General features: G+C 41.8%; 2 protein-coding genes across 7 annotated transcripts; both read right to left on the reverse strand.

The window, feature by feature from the left end:
- On the reverse strand, nucleotides 1-13,041 carry exoc7 (exocyst complex component 7). 6 transcript variants are annotated; one of them, XM_073489336.1, is made up of 21 exons: nucleotides 12,855-13,041; nucleotides 12,618-12,683; nucleotides 11,981-12,165; nucleotides 11,791-11,896; nucleotides 11,301-11,523; nucleotides 9,908-10,075; nucleotides 9,550-9,561; nucleotides 7,310-7,402; nucleotides 6,116-6,184; nucleotides 5,742-5,887; nucleotides 5,422-5,574; nucleotides 5,227-5,325; nucleotides 5,086-5,148; nucleotides 4,816-4,882; nucleotides 2,501-2,566; nucleotides 2,296-2,416; nucleotides 1,433-1,528; nucleotides 1,286-1,349; nucleotides 895-936; nucleotides 653-786; nucleotides 1-322 (listed from the first exon to the last, which is right to left on the reverse strand). In XM_073489336.1, the coding sequence occupies exons 1-21, from the start codon at nucleotides 12,912-12,914 to the stop codon at nucleotides 220-222; spliced, it is 2,136 nt and encodes a 711-aa protein (XP_073345437.1). In that variant the 5' UTR covers nucleotides 12,915-13,041; the 3' UTR covers nucleotides 1-219. The 6 variants fall into 6 exon arrangements, with proteins under 6 accessions (XP_073345437.1, XP_073345438.1, XP_073345439.1 ...); XM_073489337.1 differs by lacking the exon at nucleotides 9,550-9,561; XM_073489338.1 differs by lacking the exon at nucleotides 6,116-6,184.
- Nucleotides 13,042-14,112: 1,071 nt separating this feature from the next.
- tvp23b (trans-golgi network vesicle protein 23 homolog B (S. cerevisiae)) lies at nucleotides 14,113-17,876 on the reverse strand. The gene is made up of 7 exons (XM_073490350.1): nucleotides 17,804-17,876; nucleotides 16,920-16,996; nucleotides 16,608-16,752; nucleotides 16,425-16,514; nucleotides 16,106-16,231; nucleotides 14,806-14,934; nucleotides 14,113-14,712 (listed from the first exon to the last, which is right to left on the reverse strand). The coding sequence occupies exons 1-7, from the start codon at nucleotides 17,810-17,812 to the stop codon at nucleotides 14,686-14,688; spliced, it is 603 nt and encodes a 200-aa protein (XP_073346451.1). The 5' UTR covers nucleotides 17,813-17,876; the 3' UTR covers nucleotides 14,113-14,685.
- Between the last annotated feature and the right edge of the window lie 394 nt (nucleotides 17,877-18,270).

Below are 18,270 nucleotides of genomic sequence, written 5' to 3' on the forward strand. Positions count from 1 at the left end.
GCCAGTTCACAGAATTCCCTTTATTTGTTTGAAATGCTGAGCTGGAACGGCTAAATGGCATAAATACATCATGTTGATATCTTTGTACAAAACATTCATGAGACGGAGGAGGGTGACGTAGTGTGAGGAGAGTGCTGTTAGAGGAGCTCGTGTTCTGCCTGGGGTCAGATGTGTTTAAGGAGTGTGGGGAAGTGGAGCCGCGGTTGATCAAAGTGCAGCTCAGGCGGACGTGTCGAACAGCCTCTCAATCATCTCCTCCACCTCCTCCGGTCGATATTTGTGGTACTTCTCGGGGTTCTTGGTGAAAGAGATGTTGGCACATCTGGATGAGACAAGAGAGGAAAATGGTCAGTGTGGAGTCAGACCGCGGGGGGCTCCGACTGGCTGGCAGGTGTCATGTTTCAACTTTTCCTTCAGTGTGTTAGATGTTTTTTTGTGCATGTAAAACATCTGTTTGTTATGAAGCAGCATTACAGGAAAGGTTGTGTTTGATAAGCTCGGAGGCTTTCATCTGATGGATCGGACAATTTGGCACCAGTTCTCAACAGTTCTCTATTCCTTCCCTACGTCTACCAGATCCTTTAGACTGTTGAATTAACATTACTCCTGAAACACGTCAAACCCTTTAAGTGTGAGTTTCCAGCGGCCTCACCTCTGCAGGAAGGTCCTGTAGGCGTCTGACACCACCTTCTTCTGAGACTGACGGATGAAGTCTCGCTGCTCTTTGTCTGGGATCGCCCAGCCCTTCTGGATCTTACACAACTCCTCCAGGCCGTCGTTAAAACCCTGAGAGGAAAAACAGGTCAGACTGTTTGTTCTTTCGGGTTCCTGATACGACGGTGTGGATTTTTAGAGGATTTGTTATGTTGAAACATCTTTGACCTCTGACCTCACCTTGAACTTGTCTTTAATGACCTGTCGCTCTTTATCTTTCAGCTGGAGGGACGAGAGACGGCAGTTACAAAATGTAACAGAAGCACAGATTTTTTACAGTATTATTTATCTTTAAGATGTTTTTAGTTTTAGGGGCTTTTAAAAATTCAGATTCATCTAATTTTTCTCACTTTAGCAGGTGTGTTTAAAGCTATAATCTGTGTATCTATATCTCAAAGAGTTCCCAGTGGTGATTGCTGCCCTACATTTGACCAGCAGGAGACACACTGGGCTCACTGGGCACAGTATCAGCTTTTCTCCGCTGCCAAAATATCATACAGGCGTGTTAAAGTTGACACTTCTGTACCAAAGTTGGCTTTTCTCTGAGAGCGAGAGATAATAAAGTTCCGACCTTGGTGCCAGGTTGGAAGACGGGCATGTTCCTGTCGGTCAGGTGCTCGGTGACTTTCAGCCAGCTGCAACAGAATTGAATAGATCAGGTGAGGACGAGCACAGATGTGACAGACGTATGAAGCGTGTTGGAGTTTGTTTTGTTTACCTGCTCTTGTAATTGTAGATCTGCTGCTCTATCAGCTCTCTGTAGTGACTCTCAGCTTTCTTCAGAGTCACAGTGACCAGCTGGATCAACTCAGACCTGAAGAGACATTCAGAAGTTTATGTGCTGGACGGATTCACTCGCTGACGACAGGTTCTGGACAGGATGTTCCAGCCCACTTAGAATTAATCACTTCAGCTTACAGCAAATCATGTAGCTGGTTTTCTAGAAATTTGAGTGCACTTTTGTTGACCTTTCACTCGGGGAAAAATCTCCTGGGATGAAATGTTTTTTTCCCCACTCTGTCTCACATTAAATTTCTTTTCATGTTGAATTTTCTTTTTTTTAATTTCTCCGTTTTCACACATGATAAAAAAAATCTCTTGGGAAAAATGTGTCTTCTGCCGATTTTTTTCTTCACTGTGTCACATCTGAATTTTTTTTTTCATGCTGATTTTTTTCCCAAAACTTTCTCCAAAAAAAAAAAAAAAAATTTTCACACATGAAAAAAAAAAAAAATTCTCCAGAGGGAAAATAAAAAGTTCACCTGGTTTCACACAAAACGTTTTTTCCAATGAATTTTTTTTTCCGTTCAGTTTCAAATATGAAAAAAAACCTGCATTTATTTCGGTGTTCAGTTTCACACACGAAGAAACAAAAATTTCTCCTGAAAATCCCTGTTTTACACATAAAGGTCTTTTTTCATGCTGATTTTTTTCAAAACTTTCTCCTAAAAAATGTTTTTTACAAGGTTTCACACAAGAAAAAAAAACCTCACTTGTCTGTCTGGGCTTCCACAGCTCCACAGTTCATCTACACAAATAATTCATTTCAGACAGGAAAGAGACAAAAAATAGGAAACTCACTTCTCCAGCGACTTGAGGATGTAGTTGTAGTTGTTGTGCAGAAAAATGGCGCTCAGAGCCGAGTCCTCGTACACTTTGGACTTACTGAGCAGGTTCAGCTGCAGGTTCCCCAACACCTTACCTGAGAGGAGAAACTCAGCCGTCAGGCCCGAAACAAAGCCTGCTCATGATCATGAGGACAGGCGGTGGTTCTTTCTATACTCACATATGTAAGTGCTGAGGAGCCTCTTGTTGAACTCGGAGGTGTAGCTGCTCGCTGATGAACTCGTCTCTGGAGGAAACACAGAAGCCTTCAGCACCGACACGACTTTAAATTCACTCAATAACCCACAATGATCAGTTTTACCGCTTCATTTAATCTAATAACACTCGTTTCATTTTCTCTTTAGATCAAGACTGAAATCTTCATCTGCACTCCATCTCCCCTCTTGATGATAAGTACTAATTACAGAGGAGGCACTCAGGTTTCCATGGCAACACCATAAGTGTCTCTTTATGAAACAGACTCCTCTACAGTCACTCTGCATTAATGAGCTGCAATTATAGTTGTAAAAATCAGCATGAAAACCACTTCAGAGCACAGAAAACATTCAGAGTCAGCAGCAGAGGTGGAAAGTCACAAAGTTCATTTACTCAAGTACTGAACTTTAGTACACAGCTGAGGTACTTGTACTTCTACTTTATGCTACTTCACACTTCTGCATTACATATTGTACTTTTTACTGCCCTAGATTTATCTGGGGGCTTCGGTTACCTTTCAGATCATGATTTTATTTATAAATTAGCTCAACCTTTTACTTTTACTTTAAGTCCAGTTTTGCTGCCAATACTTCGACAGGACGGTTCAAACCAAAATCAAAAACACATATTATTACTCTCACCTGTAGTTTTATTTAACCATCTAGATGGTTTTGGTGGGAGTTGTAGAGTTTTGGAGATACTCATGCATACTCGCAGCACCAACTTGAAGGAACTTGGACTTCCGACTGTGGTTCGAGCAGGTTCGCAGGCTGTTTTGGTCAAAAACTACATTTCCTTGTTCATAAATATTGTAACTGAGGATCATGAATTGCACCCATATTAATGAAGATGATAAACGAACAATGCAAGGCTCTGTAGTCTGAACCTAGATATGTATTTTGATTTTGTAGTGAACTTTCCCCTTAAGCAGGATTCCCTTTCTTCTTATATCTATTCGTACTTGAGTAAAACATCAGAGTGCTTCTCCACCACGCAGTCTGTTTCTTACCTCGGGGGTCTAAAGGTATATTGTAAGTGTCCCCCAGTACTAAAAGGGCCGAGGCAAGGCAGAAGAGAAGAGAGAAGAGGCAAAAGTGCAAAAAGGTTAGAAAAGATCTGTTAGTGCAGAGTAAGCAAACAGTCATCAGCCAGCAGCGAGGGGGTCGAGTGTTTGAAAGGAGACGAGTAATGAAAAGGAGACAGGAGGGAGCCGGGGAGATACTGCAAATACTGATTTACAACCCACAGAGGAACGGTGATTGGATTATAATTCATGATAAATCTGATTTAAACAAATGAATCAATCTTTTTAAAGTATCAGTGGGACTGACGCAGAGCCCCCCAGTCTGAACACATGCTGGTCTCAGAGTCACAGAGGCTCCCCGAGAGAGAAGAGACAACAACGTGAAGCTGCGAGAAGAGAGGAGGAGGAGAGGAGGAGGTGGAGGAGAGGAGGAGGAGGAGGAGAGGAGGAGAGGAGGAGGTGGAAACATACAGAATAAGTGAGGGGAGAAACTGGAAACTGTGACAGTGTTGGACTGGTGTTACTGAGGGAGGGTCCATGTGATCATCTATATGGTCTTTGTCTCTGGATTCAGATGCAGTGTCTGGACAGTGACTTGTTTTCTTGTCGGATCAGATACAAATCTAATATTGCTCTGAAGCAGCAGAACACACAGAGATGTTGAAGGTGTGATTACCAACATATGAACAGTTTGGGAAAATCTGTGACAGTTAACAAATTTAAATCTTGTTCGTATCATAAAATGCCACAAGTAATCCATTAGTTGTCAATCATTAAATTAATTGCTTACTATTTTGATAGCCAGTTAATCAGTTTGAGAAATTTTTAAAAAACCAAAATTCAAATTCAAAACCAGTGCTCAAGTCAAAATTATGATTTGAGCACTGTTTTTTTCCCTTTTTTTTTTTGTCATCCTTGAAAACACGTGGAAAAAACAATTTCAGGAGAAAAAAAATAATTGGGTGTTAAATCGAGTGAATTTTTTATTTTCTTTTTCACGTGTGAATCCAAGTGAAAACATTTCTGTTGCAAGTTCTGCTGCTGTTTCCTTCACTGTTAACTCCAGAACCAAGACATGAAAACACACCACTGTCCAGATACTTCCAGACACATTAATGCGTGTGGTGTGCAGGTTAACAGAAGACCCATGTTAGTGTAGTGACATGATTAGAGGGAGCAGCATCGTATCAGCCCAGCGGTGCAGCCGGGAGGTCTGAGGTGACGACAGCTAACGAGTCGTGTCGGCGTGTCTCTACCTTGTGAGGCCAGCATGGCTCCAGCTGTCTCGTGGAAGTCCAGCAGCTGCTGCAGGAACAGGATGGCCTGCAGAGAGAGGTCAAGGTGAGCATCGCCTCGGTTTATTCATTAAACAGAGACGCTCTGCCGTTCCCAAGGAGACCACCTGGATCCTCAGAGACGGACAAAAAGCAGAGTCCTTGTGGGACTTGTGTTGAGTGTGAAGTGCAAAGAGAGCAAATAAATCCAGAGACGTTACATAACAGAGAAGTGAGAGAGCGTTAGCTTACGTTGCTAGTCAGCTCGTGAACGGTTCCGTCCTTGGGCATGTTGTACTCTTTATCAGGATCGTTCTGTGGTCAAACAAGAGAGAAATCAGCAAATAACTCTGGAGTATAATCAGTAAAAAGATTCAAATGTGAGCTTGTTGCCTTGATGCTGTCTGCAAACTCCTCCAGAGCTTTGGCTCCAATCGTCTCCATGGAGGTGATGAGAGTCGGCAGCTTGTTCTTGGTGCTTGCTGCTGTTCCCTGCAGACGAAGGATAATAAAGTTAGGTCAAAAAATCTAATATTATTTATATGCAGCAGCATTCTGTATAAATAACGAGACTAAAGTGATTTTGACCTGCAGAGTTGTGTCAAACTCCGACTTGTTCATCTTCAGGTGCCTGAGGATGGGGAAGATGGTGAGGACGGCCGAGTAGTCGTGACGCATGATGGCTCTGCGAGCTGCAGACACGATGTTGTCTCCCTCCAGCATCAGGTTGTCCAGCGCCTCCTGTGGACAGACGAGGGGACAGGAAGGAAGCAGATTAGACATAATGGAGACGTGAATATTTTCTGGTTTCTTTCCTCCTCTGTGACAGTGAACTGAATATATCTTTGGGTTGTGGACAAAACAAGACGAAGACTCAGTCCATCATAATATCATAATCTGCGTTTGACCTGAATGAGGGAGTCGAAGGTCTTCTTCTGGTGGTGCTCGGGGATGATTTCTGTCAGCAGGGCGTACTCGCTCTGAGCCAGCTTGACGAAGGCACTGATACAGTGGATGTACGAGTCGATCTCGATGTCCAGAACGTCATCCTTTCCTGAGAGGTACACGAGGAAACATCCAGTCAGTCGGGAAACAAACAGATTTTTTTATATATACAGAGACATGACGTCTGGTGCAGTTACTGTGTGTATGTTCAGATGCAGGGCAGTATGAAACTGTACTTTGTTTGTTAAAGATAATGAGATGTGTTAAAGCTGCAGCAGGTGAGACTTGTATCAGCCTGTTTTGTTCCTTCTGTTCCCCACATGTTCCCGTCACTCACCTGCGGCGGCCCCGTGCTTCTCGGTCAGGGCGTCACTGTGGTGTTTGACCCGCAGGTCGTGATCATAACCTGGTGGGTGAGGTGGGGGCAGCAGGGACACAGGCCTAGTCAAACCACCGGGGTCGTGACTAGGCCAAAACCTGAAGCTGGAACATCTGTACCGACCACCACCAAGCACCCAGCAGGGGGGAGGAAGCAGGGACACCCACTGAAGTGCCCACAGAGGCTTGTTTTGTGTGTGTGTGACTCATATCTACGTTAGTCAGTGTGTGTTTCAACTACAAGAGAGCTGGAAGAGAAACGTCACAACAGCTTCTGATTCACTGCAGCTTTAAAGGTGAAAGGCATCCGTTCATACTGCGACACTGTTAAATATTTTAGATTCAGGCGGTCCGAATATCTTTTGATTTTGAGCCCTTTGAAGGCATCACCTCAGGCTCTTGAAACTCCAGTTTTTACATGAAGAGGCAGAACCACAAACACTGGCCTTGATATAAAGCTCCTTATCATTTACGCCTCCAGCAAAACATAAGACCTATTCTGGGTGCATTGCATCATGGTCATTTGAGGCGTCTGTACATCGACTTCCTCCGTGATTTCGGGGGTTATATCAATCTGTATACTTGAACTGTTAATAGTTTCATGTCTTGTGTTGTCGTTTTAATGGCTGCCGCATGATTTTTCCCTTGAAGCAATAAACAATCAATTGAAGCTGATTGATTTGTTTTTACGGCGGTGGCTCTAAAAAAAGGCCTCGGCTGTTGAACTAATGTGCATCATTAATATAAAAGATCAAATTAATATTTGTTCACTGTTATTCTGCAGGAGATATGTCGCTGTGATGTATATATTTGTCTCGTAATCTATATAAATTAGAAAAATACTAAATCAAACACTGAATTAGATCCAGAAATGAAAGGTCCTGCTCTTACATACGTTAAATTAAACATGTTTCAGGATGAATGTGTTTACTTTCAATGGCTTAAATAAATGTTCGTCCCATCCAATCGTATTTCCCTGATTTATTACACATCATCTGAATGATCTTGAAGCTGTTGTGACTGTCGTGAGGAGATTTATGTGTGCCTGTTGCTCTGAAAGAGAAACAACACGGCAGCACGACATAAGAAACACCGGTACACTGTCAGCGAGGAGGCAGAGACAGACACCGAAGAGAAGACCGAGGTGCGTTACCTTCCAAAGGAGTGAGGTTAGAGCCCCCCTTTTTCCCATCCAGCCCATGCTGTGAGTACTGTTTCAGAAGGTTCTGAGCCTTGCGAATGGTCCCTGGTCCCATAAACACAGAGACAGAGTCCAGAGGAGGGAGGGGGCCAGGTCCAGACAGCCAAGAAAAGGAGGAAGGAGGAAGAAGAAGAAGAAGAAGAAGAAGAAGGGAGAACTAGGAAGTGAGTGATGAAATACAGACACCACCACCGAGACAGGCAGCAGAGGTTTGTATGTGGAGGAGGGGGGGACAGCCTAGCACCACAGCTACAACAACAGGATGTTCAGGAGAGAGATGGAGCGACTACGGCTACGTCATGAAAACACAGCCGAGCACATGTGCTCTGACACACAGTGCCCAGAGTGATGTAAGAGCAGAATAAACAGGTTAGGTCAGTTTAAACACAAAACAGCCATCAATTAATACAATTAACAGTCATATCCAGCATTAATATCACTAACATTACCACAACATGTTGTTACATGGTTTAGGTCTACAGGACATTCATATTCTCAGGATTAAAACACAACATCTGAGCTTGGTTAGCGGGTTAGTAAGCATGTAGCACGAGTAAAGCTGCGGTCGTTGATTTATTTATGTGGGGGCAGAAGATTTCTGCATCATGGGCTTATTATTGTTAGCATTTTAGCAAACAGTTGGCTATTAACACATGCAGCAAACACAGAGCAATTTTATCTTCCCATTGGAGTTTTTCCTGTCCAATATTTTACTTCGCCTGAATCCGTCCTCATTCTTTACGGCTACAAAACCTTTCTATAAATTTTTTTTTTTCCCGGTGTTGTTGTGACACTTCAGCAGAAGCATTAGCAGGACCGAGCTGTGAGTGCACGTTTATGAAATTAATTCAGATTCGAGCAGCGCCGATGATTGAAAGAATATATAATAAATAAATTGTGTTTGAGACCAGACCAGAGAATCAGCTACAAACTCCTCTGATCAACACTACGCACAGTCCTGTTACACACATGAGCCACTCTGCACAACTAATTTACACAACACTGAAACTCGGCAGCCTCTAGTTTCATGGTGGCAAACTGCTGCAGATGCAGTGACGGCAGGTTTTCATTTATAAAGCATCACACATAATTAACCTGCAGGCTACTTTGTTTTTGTAAAGTCTTCTTAACATTTTGGATCGATAATGCAACAAAAACACAGTCAGCTATTAACGCTAAAGGTTAGTAAAGGTGTGTAACACTACATCTTTCATGCATTACAGAATCCCAATATCTGAGTTTATTAAATAAGGTGAAATAAGGTGCGCCAAAAAAAGTGTACATTAATTGTCTAAAGTAATTTTCTGAGTAATGATGAAAAAATTCACAGGTTCCAGGTTCTCACATGTGAATACTTCATGGTTTTCTTTGTCTGCTGATTGTAAACTGAATATCTTTGAGTTTTATTTGTCTGCAACAAATAAAAGATTTAAAGTTGTCACCGTGTCCCCTGGGAACCTCTGATGGACACTCATTATTTTCTGACATCTTCAAACCATACGTCTAATTGTCTAACAGTTTGGCCCATGTCCCACCTCCTAACATGGAGAGGACAGGGGTTAAGACCGTATGTACTGCAGCCAGCCACCAGAGGGCCAGTGTTGGGGAGTTTACTTACAAAATGTATCGTACTACATATTACTAGTTAGTTTCATTTGAAAGTAATTAGCTACTTTACAATACTCGTGTTTATGCATTGTAATGCATTACTGATTACACTACTTTTGTGTTACTTTGACCATGAAGTGGCGTGGTGTGGATAAATTCTTAAAAAAACATCAATGAACACTTAATTTCAGGTGGTAACCTATTATACAGTCAATGATTGTGATAAATAACTACATATGCTGTGCTAGTAGATTTTATGTTCACTGGTTAGGAGACATGTTTCCTTATTTTTAGGATGATGAACCAAATGTTTTCTATCAAGCAGCTGCAGGTAAACTTGTTCCACCTTTTCAGTCCCGCACTCGTACTGGCAGCAGTTTCCAGCAGCACATCCCACAGTGAAACTAGAGGCCCACATCTACTGTACGCTGAAAACAACCTGTGACATCTCTCCAGAGAACATATAAACTTCTGCACTCTTACGATCCTACTTCTCACTGCTAAACAAACTCATGCTGTCACTTAATGTGGCATCCAAAGGACAGAAGCAAGCACGAGGCACACACTGAAGCTTGTCAGTTTACCTGGGATGTAGACTGTCATCACAACATTGGGATTATGAAAGAGGAAAGGATGAAGGATTAGTTGGAGCTGACTGTAAAATCACAGGGAAACAGTGTGGAGTGGTAGTGCTGAACCGATCAGTGAGGAGGATAATTAGAGAGACACTTGAAACAGAATAATGTGGCTGGATGGTCATCTAATCAAACAGACTTGATGTGGTGAAGATCGTGTGCTGCTATCAATTAATAATCAACATTATGCAGAATCGTGCTCTTTTGTGAGACTAATCTATAAAAGAGAGCTTCTATAGAGGAGTGTGATCATGACTGAGGTGAAGCGATAATGGAGTTTGTTTGAGGAGGCGCGGTTGTTGCTGACCTGGTCTCTTGGGAGCCTTCTTGGTGGGCGTGTCCTTGCGTTTGGTTTGGACCGCGGGCGAGTAGAGGATCCCGGAGGAGGCGCTGTTCTTACGGAAGTGATCCTTCAGGCCTTTGATGGAGCGATCGAGCTGGTTGGACCTGATCTGGAAGTAGACGTTCATGAAATCTGAAGGAGAGAGCAGGAGAGGGGTCAGGAAGGCTGCTGCTGTTTCTTACTGTCAACAAATCCCATAAAAACACCAACAATGGGTCCATTTGTTCCTCCTGAAGGTGGAAGAAGGTGAATAAGTTGGGGCCTGTTTTCAGCGGCAGAATAATCCAAATTTGGGGCCCTATCTTAAGCTCGATGTAAAGTGGTATTTACAAGCAGCAAAACTAAAAGCTGTAAGCATAAACTTGGCAGGAATTAACAGAATTCAACAGAAATAAACATTTGTAGACTGGCTTTTTTCGGAGGACAGCAGCTTTACTCCAAACATCTTTACTGAAGTGTGTCTGCAAACCTTTGGATGTTTACAAGAAGACAAAACACTGATTAATATTAGATACCGAACGATCCCGTCCTCGTGTCAGGAGATTAGTTAGGTACATTATTCACATTCATGTCAAATCGATTCATGGCCAAGTGAACAAAACACTTCATACTCACATTGTAATATGTCATTTGATTGAGTGTGATGCGTATGTTTATGCAGCATACGAGGCAGATTCATTTATGTTATGTTGCACAATGATGCATGATGTAATAAATCATACAAGCTGATCACATTTCCACTGATAAGGGTTTAGAAATTCAGTATGACAGCCTGAGTTTGAGTTTGAAAAAAGAACTAATCTTAAAATGGCCTTTAAAGAGAAATATTGTACATTTCTAATAGAATAAAATAGACAGCAAAGCTCACGTTTTATGACGCGGGACCTTTATATTTCATGCAACCCCTTACGATGCCATGAGAAGTCCAGAATCAGGTTGGCTCAAACTGACTTAAGACTTATTCTTAGTTCTTTGCAACATGCAGAGCAAAAAGTAATCTCTCCACTTTAAATCCGTCCATCTGGTGTGTACTGCGGTCCCTACAGACTGACTTTCTGTCCATACCACATATGATGTGGTTTTAGCCTGTTCCTGCTGTTTCATTCTCGCCTCCTCCTCTGTGCAGCTGAAAATGAGACACCCTGGACCTGATCTGACAAGCCTTTGAGATGGAAGCTGGGTTGATAGTAACAGTTGTATTTTCTGTCATCACTCTAGAGAAACAAACCAGATGTGAACAATCTTATTTCTCTGTGTGAGAGCTGCGAGACACGAAAGCTGAAAGAGGAAAAAAGAAAAGGTAGAGACGGAGCAGTGCAGAGCAGCAGGATGTAGAGCCATCAATATAAAGCCGTACCCTGGTTACGTCCGTACTCCACCAGCCAGCCGGCGATGCAGATGATGTCTTGGAGCACGGCTTCAGGCAGGTGTTCGAGCACGACGTCTTCCTGAACCTCCAGCTCCTCGTCCACACTGATGGCGTCCAGGATGAGGATCGGGGGAACGGGTTTACTGTAGCGGGTCAGCAGGCTGCGGAACTCGGCCTCCAGCAGCTCTTTACCCTTCTCAAAGCGCGCTTTCTGCAGAGAAGCAACAACGTTGAGTGTATTTTCAGGGAAATTAGGGGACACATGAAAACATTTACAGCTAGACAAGCTTTGATATTCAAAGTGAGGTGGTTTTGGTTTTATATTTCAAAATGTAAAACTTTTCTGTGTGCTAGTAGCTCTGGAAATCTTTGTAGGTCATCTATCTCAAAAGAACAAGATAAGTGTAATTAAATAAACTAAATATGGAGCAACTCCTTTAAGAGTACATGAATATAAAGATAAACGTTAATACTGTACCACTGTGTTGAGTTCGGGGCTGTCAGGGTTGTTATCTTGAAAGTATTCAACAGCCTTCTGAATCTTTGCAATGCAAGCGAGATACTCATCCAGTCTGCCTGTCGGCCTGAGACAGAAACATCCAGAATCATGACACATATAATGTTTTTTACATCAATTCCCCGACAACAATAAAATACCAGAGTCTCACCCCTCTCTGATGATCCTGTCGGTGTCTTTGGCCACGTGGTAGTAGCTGATGACGTGGTCCATGCAGGACAGGGTCTTGTCCACGTTCTCCTGCAGACGCTGCAGGTTCTCTGTCTGTTTGTGGACCGGGATGATGGAGTTCTCCAGCTGCATCAGGCGACTCTCGAACGAAGACAGGATGGAGACCTTCGAGGGCGAGAACGACATCAGCAGGGGTCAGAAACGGACATCAGTCTGCTGCAATGATGCTTTGACAGTAGGAAAGAAAATAGACACACCCTTGCATCTCATCTCTGCTTTCTCAACATATGTGCTGACATATGTGGCTTTTCTAACCAGACAACATCACACCAGGTCTAGCTTGAAAAAATTTACATTAGTGATCAGCAATTATTTTCAACAGGGTAATCGTGACATGAAATTTTCATATCCTCCCATGTCGTGTGGGCACAGAAGAGGTCCTCTATTTGTACATGACAGAGAAAAGGCTCTTACGCAGGGCAGGTATAGCAACTAATTAATAATGGACCTGGGTCAATTGTTCTTCATCTATGACTAATGAAGGAGTTACATCTTTGAGTACCATTAGGGGTGTGTGTGTCTGTGTGTGTGTCTGTGTGTGTGTGTGTTGATCATACCATCCCCTTGGTCAGCTGATCACTCTTCTCCAGGTTTTCTCTGATGAATGACAGCGTCTCCTGCTCCTGAAACGTCACACACACAACCAATGACTCACTTCTCTCATGTTGGCAGTACGAAGTGACGTTTAACTCATCAATAAATAACAATTTAAACAGCAGCTGAAGCCAGTTTGATTAATAAGCCGCTGAAAGGCTCGTTTGTGATGCTTCCTTCCTCCTGCAGCCATGTCTGACCTGCTTCAGTTTCTCCTCTATCTCCCGCTTCCTGGCGGACGCATCCTCGGTAGGAATCATCCTGGAGGAAATTCCCAACAAAGGACGTCCACCGGTGAATTATAACCGATTAACAGACCGGTTTAGGGCATAAAAATGACAACAACGACGACCCGAGGCTAATGTTGTGGATAGCTACCAGCAACGATGTCAAGCTAGGCGGGTTAGCGGTTACAAGACAGTTTCCGGTTAGCGTTTCAAAGTAAATCCCCGTGCTGTTAGTTAGCGACCATACTTACCTTACCTGACACTTATTATTTACCAATAGTATCAAGATCAGTGCGAATTTTATGATTATAACTTTCATGTGCTTAAATACATTACGTCTGTCTCCAGAAAAGAGAAGTACCTATGTGCAAACTTTATCTTGAAAGTACACTCTTCCACGTTCCGGAAGTGACCAGTTGACTAACTTGACAAAGGCGAGGCTTCTCTTCCGGGTCCGTCAGCTGATCCTGGGACGGTTTGGAACAAAATTGACGCCATGTTTGTTGTGGCCAAAACAATTAATACCAATTATTAATAAATGATACTGACGCTCGTACTTCTTGATTAATACATTTGTCTAAAATACAAAACTCACACCACGCTACATGCAATAACACAAACTGACCGCTGGGGGTCGTTGCAGTCTAGTGAAGCACCAAAACAAACAGTGAAATCAAAAAATAAGTGTTCAATAAATAAGATATTAAAAATTATAAAACCATTATATTCACATGTAATTATACCTAAAATGTAAGCAGTAAAATAATCATATAAAATGTTTAAATTCAGCTAAGTATCATATTTGTTCGCCCCTCCTGTTTTCATGATAAAGTGATTAATTGCAGGTAATTTTAATTTAAATCCAGCAGTTTTTCCCCTCAAGCAGACCAACGCAACAGCCAGTAACTTAACTGGCTCTGAACAGTTCGGCTTGACAGACAGACTAAAATGTTGTGATTATGGAAATATGCTGTTGTGACACAAAAACAAACAAAAACTGCTGGAATCAAACAAAAATGAGCTGCAACAAAATATCAGTTAATGGTTATATTGTTTGTGTTGTTTGTTTTTAATAATAATTATTTTAAATTAAGACAATTTGGGTCTCAAAAGGAAAAACCCCAGACTTCTCCTCGAACCAACAACAAAGAGAACTAACCAGATTTAACTCTTTTTTCTTAAATTTTACAGTGAATAAGAACTATATTCATAAATAAAAACAACCACCATGTTCGGAAAAATGTTACAAATGTATTAGCACAAAAGAAGATGTTCCACATAGTTTCTTTACATACATATTTACAAATCTCCTGGAATACTTTACACTCTTACATTATAACACTGTCTATTGCACAAACAAAATGTTTGAACAATACCTCTCACAAACAAACTGCATTATTTACTTATATAAAGATTGGAGTTAGAGGGAATGAAAAAACAAACTAAATAAGATACCAAACTAAATGAAATATCTCCGGGAGCAGTGAGACTACAGGACACATCGAACTTTAACATGTCGAGCCCTTTTTTCACTCATGCATTTACACTTCAGTGTTAGCCAGAGTCTGAGGGTTTATTGCCGGGCTCCAGTTACTGAAAACAGCTACCAGACCTCAGACCTCACACCTCTCTCTGTCAGGACTGATTGAATCACACGTTACATTAAAAAGAAAAAAACGCATCACAAAGTGTTATTTTCATGTCACGTTGCAGAAACATTTCTCTCTGTGTATCCACTTGCTAAAAGAATAAACGTAAGAGCATTAATAATAATGCAAACGTGTTAAAATCGCAGAGCGGCACTCTACGATTCCTCTTCTTTGGACATCGCCTGTGGATGAAAAAAACACAAGACACACACATGAGAATTTGTGAAACAGAATAATGTGAATATTCTGTGTGTTCTAGTCAAAATTTAAATCACCTGTTTGAGAAACTGTCGTCCAAAGTAATTCGTGGCCATATTCTTTAAGCTGGTCTTGCCTCCCACTTTACACCTCACATAGCCGTAGAGGTTGGCTCCTTGCAGCACCACACCCATGATCACTACAGGCTGTGAGGAGGAAGACAGAGTATGACAGCGATGGGAATCTTTTATTCATGTTGTTTATACATTATTTCAGGCTGATTACATTCTACATTTCTTTGATTACCAATAAATCACAAGAAAAGATTGAAACCATCAGTGAATGTATCTCCTAACAAGTATAACGTGTGTATCACAGCCTGAATTATCTTCTTCCTCGGGGCCATAGAGATCCAGTGTCGTCCCAAAACTGTTTAAAACACATCAATGAGCCACTGGGAGAAAGTTTCATCATTACCATGAACACACACACTGTAGTTTAGTCTGACTCATCCTACACACACCACCCTGCTGCCACAAATACTCACTAGAGTCAGGCTGCAACTAACTATTATTTTCTTTGTCAAGTACGTACTTGATTAATCTATGAGTTGTTGAAAATGCTGAAAAATGTCGATCAATGTTTCCCTAAGTCCAAGATGATGTCCACAATCAAAAGATATTCAGTTTACTGTCATAGAGGAGGAAAGAAACCAGAAAATATTCACATTTAAGAAGCTGGAATCAGAGCCTTTGTTTTTTAAGATTACATCTGCATTAGGAACCAATAGGCTTGGTGCTGAGTGCACAGACGTTGGAAACTATTGCTGGTCTTAGTGTTTTTGTGGGATTTGCTGACAAAAACAGGGTTCCCCCTACATTTAATTGCACCACGTATTCATTTTCTATTTTTAGAGCTGCGTGCCTCTCTCCATCTCTCTCAGGGGCCCGATTAGACAGCTCAAGATTGATTTACGCAAAAACACTTAAAAGCCTCCAGAAAACAAATGGAAAAAGACACCCGTCACTGCAAAAACTGCTCTCTCAAATTGAGCCCTCACTCTTGTTGTAATGCAACCTCTTCTGATTAACCATGGCCATCTTATGTAATTGTTTCCCAAAATCTTTTAAGTGCAGCTGGTTAGGGCCGATGTCATTCGGTACCACACTGGTTTTGATAGTTTTAATAGGCTGCGTCATCAACACAAACCTCCCCCACATGAGGCACAAAAACACAAGGTGTGTTTTTTGAGGTGACTTTATAAAACACACTGCTGAGTAAAGTCAACATAGAAGTCACAGGGACAGAGAAACGGAGACAGATGGGGTAGGTGCCACAGTGATACTTTTGTTCTGTGGGAACAAGTTGAGAACTTACCACCCATTTAATCTTGAAGGAAAAGAGGGTGCTGAAAGCAAAGATGACCCAGAGGACCGGACAAACGATCAGTCCGAGCCAGAAGATTCGGGACTCGGAGTCTGACGCTTGCTGTTTCCCAGTACCCTGAAGAAAACAGGATATTCTCACAGTCAGGACAGCTGCAAATAGTATAAGTTTGATTGACAGTAAACAAGTACATTCATCAACTCCATACAGTACAAGAGGTCAGTGTCATATGGGGTTAAGGAGTCACATGTGGGATGGAACGAGTACTGTAACAGCGAAGTAAACTGGAACAAACTGAGGAGCATCTCACCTTCCTAGACTCAAACACCCAGTGGCTGCGTCCATCATCGTCCACCTGGTTCCACCACCGGAGACCAACCATCAACCTCCCAGTGATGTTCTGTAAATGCACAGTATATCATCGTCAGCACAGGGACAAGAATTCCTGTTGTTGACAAGAGAAAGTTTCTTGTAAAAGAAGTAAAAAACAAACCTTTACTGCCCAGAAGTCACACGAGAGCAGGAGGATTATTGTCACCATGCAGGCGATGAAACTTCCACCAGTAAACTCACAGAGCAGGTACACGATGACGGCCATAACTCTGAAGAAGAGGTGGAAGAAGGAGGCCACCGGATGCCTGGTAACAGATACATATAACATATTTCAACTACATTACAGAAGCTGGAACCACAAAATCTGTATTAAAGCAATTATTCAATTATCAAAGAAGTTGTTGTTGCTCGTCTGTTGTGCTGGACGTCCCCTCCAGAGACAGTTCAATCCATCAGTCATGTGTTAACTTACTTAATGTTCGACTTCTTTGACCTTTTCCCCGCATCTTCCTCCGCATCAAACAGAGACACGTCTTCATCGTTGTTATCCTGAGGGATCAATAAGGAAGAGCTGAACCCCTGGAGACTCAGAACACAGAGTCATCTCGACTAGAGGCTCATATTTTGTTTACATCGGGTCACATGAGTTTGAATGCCTGAAGTCAATGTCTCAGCTGAATTAAAATTCCTACACCACTTTTGCTACCAGTGTTTTGTTCAGACACTAATTTGTAATCAGTAAGTATTGTATTGTAACGTTACGTCACGTCATTTTATGTTTTAGCTTGTCAGTCTGTAGCTTGATATGTCACATGCTAACTGTCCACTGCTAAACCATTTGAACACATTTGCTCACTGAAATTAAACATGAGTAACAACAGTGCGATGCCGTTGATATATCTGCGAGTTTATACTTCTATTTGATCAAAATAATGACGTGTCAGCCGAAAGGATAACGTATTCAACTTTACTTTGCTACCGCTAGCTGACAGGGAAACACTTCAGCTGCTAGCTAACGTTATCTGGCTACTAGCGACAAAGTGTTAACGCAAAGACAACCCGAAAAACACATTTAGGTGTTTAACAGAACACAACTGTACATGTACAGTGTTTTTGAAACGCTTAAATGAAGTTAAGGTTGGCTGTGTAGAAATGTAAATAGCTAACTTGCCCACTAGCATGCTAGCTAGCCGTCTAGCAACATTAGCACGACAGCTGTTCGCCGCAGCTGGGAGGTTATTTGTGTTGACGAACTCACTTTTCAGCAGTTTTTAGCCCTACGAGATGAAAAGACATCAGCTGATTGACACATCCTATACAACAGATACAGTATACATATTAAAAATCGCCACTTACTGTTAACATGTTGAAATCCGAGCAGGCTCTTCCTGGTTACATGCTCAGTTGGAAGACACGTCACTCTCCCAGGCGGTCACGTGACCAAAACGTGCCACGTAAGCAGTACGTCATCAATTCCGTGGTTGAATTATAAATTGAATTGAATTGTTTACATTTTATTCTTATTACGACATTTCTCTGTTACGTAATTTAATCACAATATATATATTTTTGAATCGTTGTTGATTGTTGATGTTTTTATAATTCTTCTGTTTATTGATTATTGATTTATTGTTTATTGAGGCTACATTCAAAACAATTCATATCTGTGAGGCCTTGTAGACATATGTTGTACTTTACCACACCAAGTCACACAGCACTACTAGAGCGGACAGTTTTCAAAATAAAACAAACTGGGTAAACATCTGGACATGATTTGTGTTGTTTGTAAGTACGAAGAACCTTTTTTAACCCCTGCATCATGT

The sequence above is a fragment of the Pagrus major genome, chromosome 20, assembly GCF_040436345.1.
Source record: "Pagrus major chromosome 20, Pma_NU_1.0".
Lineage (NCBI taxonomy): Eukaryota > Metazoa > Chordata > Actinopteri > Spariformes > Sparidae > Pagrus > Pagrus major.

Excerpts from the sequence above, each read along its gene's own strand:
- exoc7 (XM_073489336.1), bottom strand. The coding sequence starts at position 12,914 with ATGATTCCTACCGAGGATGCGTCCGCCAGGAAGCGGGAGATAGAGGAG. Across the intron at positions 12,166-12,617 it reads ATCAGCTGACCAAGGGGATG|GTCTCCATCCTGTCTTCGTT; the intron begins GTATGATCAACA and ends TCGCCCTCGAAG. Across the intron at positions 5,575-5,741 it reads CCTTCGACTCCCTCATTCAG|GAGGCGCTGGACAACCTGAT; the intron begins GTCAAACGCAGA and ends GTCTGTCCACAG.
- tvp23b (XM_073490350.1), bottom strand. Across the intron at positions 16,753-16,919 it reads TCAAAGAAGTCGAACATTAA|GCATCCGGTGGCCTCCTTCT; the intron begins GTAAGTTAACAC and ends ATCTGTTACCAG. Across the intron at positions 14,935-16,105 it reads CCTTCAAGATTAAATGGGTG|CCTGTAGTGATCATGGGTGT; the intron begins GTAAGTTCTCAA and ends TCCTCCTCACAG.